At 47.7% G+C, this 9,281-nt stretch overlaps 1 protein-coding gene across 1 annotated transcript in view; it reads left to right on the top strand.

Annotated features, from left to right (window-relative positions):
• Nucleotides 1–8,911, top strand: part of sall3a (spalt-like transcription factor 3a) — a 20,252-nt gene extending 11,341 nt beyond the window's left edge. Inside the window, exons 2-4 of the mRNA XM_063198727.1 lie at nucleotides 2,622–6,059; nucleotides 6,309–6,646; nucleotides 7,148–8,911. Of these exons, the coding sequence (XP_063054797.1) occupies nucleotides 2,622–6,059; nucleotides 6,309–6,646; nucleotides 7,148–7,591 (4,220 nt within the window). The 3' untranslated portion in view covers nucleotides 7,592–8,911. The remainder of the gene's footprint in view (nucleotides 1–2,621; nucleotides 6,060–6,308; nucleotides 6,647–7,147) is intronic.
• Nucleotides 8,912–9,281: the final 370 nt, after the last annotated feature.

The raw sequence follows: 9,281 nt of genomic DNA, 5'->3' as shown, positions 1-9,281 counted from the left end.
ACTTCCTTGTGACGGTAATGTGGTGGCTTTTAATTTTCTTGAATACACACGTGTTGTTTGTCCTGAGTGGGGTAAAAAAAAAAAAGCCTAGCTGGAGCATTCGTTAAAAATAAACGAGAAAAGCTTCAACAGTTTATCAATTAGGGATAAAAGAGAAATCTGCTCTAGAGCTGGCTACAGATAGATGAAATATTTTCACTTTTGTATTTTGTGTTTGGCTGAAATATTCAGGATTTTTACACCTGGACAATCATGTGTGTTTGTGTCACACTGAAAAAAATAAATAAATAAATAAGTGCTGTCCTTGGCGTCAGCTCTCTCTTCCCTCTGGGTAATCAGGACGAGCAGATAGCCTCCTCCAAAAGCCTTTTTGTTGATTATTAATTAAGTTAAAGAAATCGGACCCTGATGGTGGAGTCAGTCGCCCCTTTGGCGAGGACTTACAGTGGGAGTGATGAATTCCTTCACTAATGACTCATTTAGCGGAGATGCAGGGACGAGTAGAGCAGAGCAGTACGGAACAGAACAGAGCTAGCGGCCCATGGCCTATACAGTACTGACTGACGCAAGGGGCAGGGAGATGCTTCAACGCAACACTGCTCTGTGCTCATACAACATACATGCACTACAACTTAACAGCCACTCAGAAGCTTTCACATGGTCATTTCAACATTTCAAGAAAGACATATTTATTTTTTGAATTTTGACCTTTTTGCCTGGCTTTGGTCAATGCATAATATGCACAGGGTGTAGAATTCGTAACTTGTTTTAATATACATCTTAATAGCCTTCTTCAAAGAAAAGCGTTAGTTTTTTTTTCTATAACAGAGTGGTTTCGGTTTGCTTATTAGGTGCAGTAGAGAGAGGTGTTTGGTGCTAGATATCTAATGTATGTCCATGACAATGAGAACAGAGTAGGCATTGTGCTTGTTCCTTCTTTAACGCTGTCAGAAATGCAAGACAGGACAAGGGACAGGCACATAAATAAAACGTAGAATAAAAAAAATTAAATAAATAAAGCCTATATCGAATGCCTCTGAAAACAAGATTGTGTTTTGTTTTATTTTAGCATGCAGGTCTCATTATGGCCAGTGATGTCGGGTCATGGCTTAGAGTTCGAGGGTCTTCACAGACCTGCGGCATGCCATTTAAGAAAGGCAGGGACCTGCCACCCAGTGTAGGGCCAAATCCTGAAATCACAAGCCTTTGCCATTCTCTCTCTCTCTCTCTCTCTCTCTCTCTCTCTCTCTCTCTCTCTCTCTCTCTCTCTCTCTCTCTCTCTCTCTCATGCACACACAGCACAGGCATCCACACACACACACACACACACACAAATGCATTCACGCACACGCACATACACATGCACATGCACACACAGGCTTCCACGCAAGCACAAGTGCACATGCACAAGCGCCTGCACACACGCGCGCACGCACGCACGCACGCACGCACGCACGCACGCACGCACGCACGCACGCACGCACGCACACACACACACACACACACACACACACACACACACACATACACTGAGAGAGAGAGAGATTTTTTGTAGGAAATGGCATAGTCATAGATAAAGGTCAATGTTTTGTTTTGTTTTTCTACCAGGCGAAATAGATGATCACTTGTATATGTGCACAGGTTTGCTATTTTTTCACACGATGACAATAGGCAGAAGAGGAAGTTGCTTCCCACAACCGCGATTAATCATGTGCAACCACTCACAGACATTGCCATTAGCAGAGTCATGTTTTTCGTGAACTCCTTAAAAAAGGAAAAAAAATAAGAAATGTGTCAGAAAAAAGTAAGGAAGAGAAAATTAAGAACATAAACAAAAGAAAGAAAGGGAGAAAGAAAGACCCGTAGATATTTCAGAATAGCAAGCAATGCAAGCAACTAAAGACTCACTTATCATTCACAAATGATAGACTACTCTAGATGAAAAAAAAAATCCATTTTGTTAGAGCCTTTAAACCTATTGAGAGTCATGCTAGCCTATACGTATCTATCTTGGGCCTGAATAATTGTGTGGAATTTGCTAAAGGTTAAAGCGTTTGGGCTTGTTTAAATGCAGCCAGCTAGGGGTTATATATTACTTTAGCAATGCTAAATGAAGAGGCTGAGGTGTTTGAAATGCGGGTGGAAATCAGGGGGCCTTGATAGCAGACGGGAATCCTAATAAGGCCATCAAAGGCCCTATTTGTACTCAACTGGCAAGGCGGCCGTGAATTGTATGAAAATATTGGAAATCAATAACGTCTATGGAATTTCATTAAGAGGCAGTATCCACAATTGATGGGCCCTCATAATTTGATGGATTACACAAAGAAAATTATTAGCTGGCCATAGAGAGTTGGGGTGTGGAACGCGCAAAACTGGGTCTGGAGAATTGGGTGAAGTAGGGCAATTTGTTCTGATAAAAAAGAATATTGATTTGGGCTATGGTTTTTAAAAAAAAGAATTAAAGGTTAAATCTTTGCAGAGTGGTTGTGCAGAAACTGCGCTGGATGTCTTTGGATTATTTATTCATTTATTCCATTTTTTTCTATCTCTTGCCCCCAACCTTCTCCCTTATGCCCTCCTTCCCTCCCTCCCTCTCTCCCTCCCTTACCCCTTCTCAGTCCCAGGTGAGGCCCTCGAGGATGCCGACAGTGGAAACGAGAGCCGCAGCGGCAGCGAGGAGACCCACGTGTGCGAGAAGTGCTGCGCCGAGTTCTTCAAATGGTCCGACTTCTGCGAGCACTTGAAAACCTGCACTAAGAACCCACTGGTTCTCATTGTGAATGAGAACGAGGCCACTCCACCAGAGGACCCATCACACTCGCAGGAGTACCCGGGGGAACTCTCGCCGATCCCCAGCTGCCATAGCGACCCAGTGGACAGCGAGGGCCCTGGGGAGGGCAGCCACACTCCAGCCGAGGGGGACGATGCCGGAGAGATGATGCTGGAGAGAGCGGTGCCCGCCCCGCTGGAGAAAGAGGACGTGGAGCCCATGGACATGGACGTGGAGATGATGGAGGAGTTCCCCATGGAGAAGCCCATGGTGGCCGACCCAGAGGAGCGGGACGCCTCGCCCGAGCCCCCCGACGGCGGCCCACTACCTCAGATGGATGAAGCCATCGTCCAGCCCACGGGGACCATCGCCACGGGCTACGGCGGTGGTGGTGGTGGCGGTGGCGGCGTCGGTGGCGGCATGCCCAGCACAAACGTCACCCTGGAGACCCTGCAGAGCACCCGCGTGGCCGTGGCCCAGTTCTCGCAGAGTTTCCGAGGGGGCGCGGCACTGGCCGCGGGCGTCTCCACCATGGCCATCCCCATGATCCTGGACCAGCTGATGGCGCTGCAGCAGCAGCAGATCCACCAGCTGCAGCTCATCGAGCAGATACGCAACCAGGTGGCGCTGATGAACAGGCAGCCAGGCTCCGGTGGCTCCGGCGGCGGCGGTGCTCAGCCAGCCCTGGGCCACCACCCTCCTCACCACATCCACGGCCACGGCGCCGGCCCTGTTCCAATGCCCTCAGCTTCCGCCTCCTCCTCCTCCTCCTCATGCCTCCCGGTGGTGCCCGGCCAGTTGCAGCTCCACAGCTTCATAACGCCGCCTGTGCATCAGCTGCCAGTCAGGGTTCCACCCTCGCTGAATGGTCAGGGTCCCACATCACTCACGTCTGCTCTGGAGGGTCCGCTTAGCCATGCTTCACAAGCGTCTGGAAGTCAGATGTCCAGCGCCGGACTGTCAGGCAGCACATCCACCAACTCTCCGTTCCCGCCGTCGAGCAGCAACGTGGTGTCTTCTTTGCTACCCCCGAGCACAATTGCTAACACAAACAGCATCAGTAGCAGCAACGGCGGGCCGCTGGCTGGCATCAGCAGCAGCGTGGCAGCACTGCCCAGAAACTCCTCTAGCCCCCCAACCCTGTCCCACAGCAGCCTCCTGAGTTCATCCTCCAGCCTGTCGAACATGCCCCTGATGCCTCACAGCTCCTCCAGCAGCGTTATTTTCCCCAACCCGCTTGCCAGCATCGCAGCCACGGCGAACGCACTCGACCCCCTCTCGGCGCTGATGAAGCATCGCAAAGGCAAGCCGCCTAACGTGTCTGTGTTTGACACCAAGCCCAGCTCGGATGATCCTTTCTTCAAACACAAATGCCGATTCTGCGCCAAGGTCTTTGGCAGTGACAGCGCTCTTCAAATCCACCTGCGCTCGCACACCGGCGAGAGGCCTTTCAAGTGCAACATATGCGGCAATCGCTTCTCTACAAAGGGCAACTTGAAAGTGCACTTCCAGAGGCACAAGGAAAAATACCCTCACATTCAAATGAACCCCTACCCAGTTCCAGAGTACCTGGACAACGTGCCCACCAGCTCGGGTATCCCATATGGCATGTCCCTGCCTCCCGAGAAGCCTGTCACCACTTGGCTGGACAGCAAGCCGGTCCTCCCTACTATACCGACCACAGTTGGCCTTCAGCTGCCGCCAACAATCCCTAGCATGATGAGCGCTTACGGCGATTCTCCCAGTCTAACACCCTTAAGTAGATCACCTCAGAGGCCGTCTCCGCCGTCCAGCGAGTGCGCCTCCCTCTCTCCTAATCTACTTAATGCCGAGGCCAATCTGTCTCGCACTGAGTCTGAGTCACCACCGCAGCACAACACCAATGCCAACGGCAGCGCCATGGGGAGCGACGCCACGCCCCCTCTGTTGAAACCCGAGGTGGTCGTCGGAGTTCACCTGCCACCTAACTGCACCACTAGGCCTGGGGAGACCACTCACACCAACACCACCACCTCAGTGACCCAGGCTGCTATGTCAGCGGCCGTCACCACCACCACCACAAGCACCATGCCGAGTACTACCGAGCCCACAACGCCTCCCACCTCAGCCTCTCACCCCTCGTCCTCCCTGCCTATGATCTCTGACCAGTACAAGGCCAAGTTTCCTTTTGGCGGGCTCTTGGACTCTATGCAAACCTCAGAAACCTCAAAACTGCAGCAGCTGGTGGAGAACATCGACAAGAAGATGACAGATCCCAATCAGTGTGTCATCTGTCACAGGGTGCTCAGCTGCCAGAGTGCCCTGAAGATGCACTACCGCACCCACACCGGCGAGAGGCCCTTCAAATGCAAGATATGTGGCCGTGCTTTCACCACGAAGGGCAACCTCAAAACGCACTTCGGCGTGCACAGATCCAAGCCTCCGCTCCGGGTCCAACACTCCTGCCCCATCTGCCAGAAGAAGTTCACAAACGCGGTGGTGCTGCAGCAACATATCCGAATGCACATGGGCGGGCAGATTCCAAACACTCCCCTGCCGGAAGGATTCCAAGACATGGAAACGGATCTGTCGTTTGATGAGAAGAGCCTCGATGCCATGAGCACCTACGACGACGATCTCATCGACGAAATGGAGCGGGCGATGGACGAGGAGATGGACCTGAAAGATGGGGAAATTGACCCCTCCAAGCCCCTCATGCTCTCGTCCGAGATGTCGCCTGGAAGCTCTCCGCCGACCTCGGTCATCTCGAGCATCGCCGCGCTGGAGAATCAGATGAAGATGATTGACTCCACCGTCAACATGACCCGCTCCTTTGGGTTGAAACCCTTCGAGAATGGCATCGGTTTCGGGGGCGCCGGCGGCGAGAACGACTGTTTCAACAACAACGACTCCTCTTCAGCCTTGGGCGACCTTGAAAACCACAGCCTGGGCAGCCCAGCCATGTCTGAGTCGTCGGGCTCCATGCAGGCTCTCTCCCCAACTCACAGCCAGTCAGAGAGCCACAGGTCCAAGTCCCCAGGCACAACAAATAACACCAGTGACCGTGTTCCCGGAGAGGAAGGTCAGGGACTGGGGCACGGGCAGGGACAAGGTCAAGGACAGGGACAAGGACAGGGGCAAGAGGGCAGCACAGCAACAACGGTCAAGTCTGAAAAATCCGAAACGCCTTCCCCTCGCCCGGCAACTGAGAACAATGGAGCTCTGGACCTGACTGCAACCCAGCCCGGAAGGCACTTTATCAAAGAAGAAAATCAGTTCAGCATGCTCTTCTTAGGCAGAGACCGAGGTAATTTAACATGTCTTAGTAATTACTTTTTAACGCTTGCATGACATGCACAGCCCTGGACTTTTATCTAAAAGTATTTCTTTGCTCCAGGGAATTACATCTGTGTCCTTTATAACAAATGCTTGTGTCTTCCCTGGAAACCTAAATTATAATCAAGATCACTAAAAGATTTGCACTTTGTTGTGCTGTGCTGTGCATTTAAGTGAAATCGTTAACATCTTAAACCTCTAATCGTGTGTGCACCCACAGGTCTGGGCCCTCACAGCATGGTTCCCACACCCAACATGATCAAGCTGGAGATGAACGGCCACAGCAAGCCGTCCTCGCTGAGCGAGGGTCCCCACCTGCCCATGGGTATCCAGGTGCCTGCGGCCGCGCCCCATCAGGCCGTGATGAACCCCAACCTCACGCCCATGCTAGCACCGCCCCCGCCACGCCGTACCCCCAAGCAGCACAACTGCAACAACTGCGGGAAAACCTTCTCGTCCGCCAGCGCGCTGCAGATCCACGAGCGCACGCACACTGGAGAAAAGCCCTTTGTGTGCTCCATCTGTGGAAGGGCCTTCACTACCAAGGGAAACTTGAAGGTAATTTACTCATCCACCGCGATGTTTATTGTCTATAACACTGTAGCTTTCCAACATTTTCATATTTAAAAGATGGCACAGGAGCTCTTTTGTACTGTAAACAAGCCTATGAAACTATAGTTATGACATTTTTTAAAATCTTATTGTGGAATATTTTATTACATTAATCATTTTGTTGCTTGACGTTTTGAAATAATGATAATAATAATAATAATAATAATAATAATAATAATAATAATAATAATAATAATAATAATGATAATAATGATAATAATAACAACAACAATTATAATGATAATAATAATAATAATAATAATAATTGACTTATTTATTTATTATTTTTGTTGTTGATAATGTCATCATACATTTTTAATACTTACAAAAATAACAATGGTTTAGACAATAGAAATGCATGTTTTCAAAACAGAAATAATATTAATTACTCTGATTAATCTAATTTTCTTGTTCTTTTTTTTCTTCTCCTTTTCCCTTTTGCCTCAGGTCCACATGGGCACCCACATGTGGAACAATGCCCCTGCCAGACGAGGGCGCCGCCTCTCGGTAGAGAACCCCATGGCCCTGTTGGGGGGAGACGCCATGAAGTTCAGCGAGATCTTCCAGAAGGATCTGGCGGCGCGGGCCATGAATGTAGACCCAGGCTTTTGGAACCAGTACGCCGCCGCCATTAGCAACGGCCTGGCCATGAAGAACAATGAGATCTCGGTCATCCAGAACGGAGGGATCCCCCAGCTCCCCGTGAGTCTAGGCGGCGGGGGCATCCCCTCCCTGGGGGGCATGTCCGGGGGCATGTCGGCGGGCATGGAGCGCGCACGCACCGGCAGCAGCCCCCCTATGACTGGCCTAGAGAAAGCCAGCATGGAGGTAGGGGCTGGCCGTCCCTTTTCCAGATTTATGGAGGACAATAAAGAAATTGGGATCAATTAATGATGACAGACTTTTTAAAAAGGTGGACGATTGCGAACAGAAAGAGACTGTTGGATGGGAAAAATGTGGGAAAGTAATTGTTAATCGAGTTTAATCCAGTTTGATTATGTACTATATTATGTACAGATGACCTTTTTTCTGTTTGTTTTTTTGGAAGTATAGTATTCCGTACTGAGTAGAGGTATTCACCTTCCTCCCATTCTTCCTAATTGACTCATATGAAGAAACTTTGTCTCTTGTTTGAGAATCTGTTGTCTTGCAAGATTTGCATGGTACTTATTTGGTTCCTATCAGTATGTTTGACTGCTTTTGAGGATTATTTTCAACAACAAAAAAAGATAATATTGATAATAATCTTAATGATGATGATATTGATGATGAAGGCAATTATACAATGATCATGATATACTATATTGACTGGGTTGATACGTGCAAACTTCAGAGGAGTGAACACTGAGATCTGTAAGACTGAACTTTTTTGTGCATAGACTGTCTGAGCATCTGGTTCTTTGAACAATATTTGTTTTAAGACACAAGGGAGTTAATCAGGTGGGATTGAAGTGACTTTGTGTTAGTGCTCGCCTAATACCCTTTTTTTCTCATGAAGTAGAAACTTGAAAAAAAAAAGTTTGAACTATTTTAATCTTTACATTTAGTCTCTTGGCATTGTCTTATATTAATGTCCAGTGTCTTTAGTATTTATATTGACAAAAAAAGCGGGTATAAGAAAAGATATTTAATGCCCCCCTTCCCCATCTCCCCTATTTTATTGGTCCTTTTTTTCTAAACTTCAGACTTCTATTATGGATATATCTTTCAATAAAGGTAAAATGGCAGTTCATTTGACCAATACACACGCATTGTGAAGTTTTATTTGGAAATCTAGCATGGAAATGTGTACCATAACAGGGAGGTACACAAAGAGGAAGCTGGGATATCTGAAGCTGCTAAGACCCCCACAAATCCTGCTTTTAACCTTTGTAAAAAGAGAAGAAGAAGAAAAGAAGACTATCCTTAGATGATATTATTATGTATAAAATAACTAGTATGCATATTTTGTAAGACATGATAAAAAAAGGAAATCTGAAATCGAACATATTTGTCATGATCGTGAATGCACTTTTTAGCGAAGAAAAAAAAAGGTTTTGTCTGTACGATTCCATTAATGTTTTTTGATTGAGCTATCACTTGTTGTTTTTATTATGTTCTGTGCAGAGTCGCTCTGAACTTTGACCTCTGAGCGGTGTTCTGATGATACCTTTGCTCTCCATCAGGCTCCTGGTCTTGGTCACGTCATCAAATCCTATTCAAATAAAATAAGAGAACGGGATATGTGGACTAGATGTGTGTATGTGTGTGTGTGTACGTGTGTACTGTATGTGTGCATCTTCTGATGCTATTTCTCTGGAACCCTTTGGAAATTTCCCAGAATTCTGTCTCTCAGTCTTCATATTACCCTGTAAAAAATGTGCTTAAATGAGTAACTTTTTAAACCCCACACAGGGTGTAACAGTGTGGGCAGTCAAATCGCTCCAACAGTGAAATAAGTTCTGCAGGTGGTCAGTGTAATTACAACTGTACACCGAGATGATTTCTACACATTCCAGTGTTGATATTAAGACAATACGGAGTAGAATTTTCTATGACAATGTTACATTAGCATAGAGTAAATTTTACAGTATTTTTGAAG

Source organism: Engraulis encrasicolus, chromosome 5 (genome assembly GCF_034702125.1).
Source record: "Engraulis encrasicolus isolate BLACKSEA-1 chromosome 5, IST_EnEncr_1.0, whole genome shotgun sequence".
Classification (NCBI taxonomy): domain Eukaryota; kingdom Metazoa; phylum Chordata; class Actinopteri; order Clupeiformes; family Engraulidae; genus Engraulis; species Engraulis encrasicolus.
This window is presented reverse-complemented; position numbering and strand designations above follow the sequence as displayed.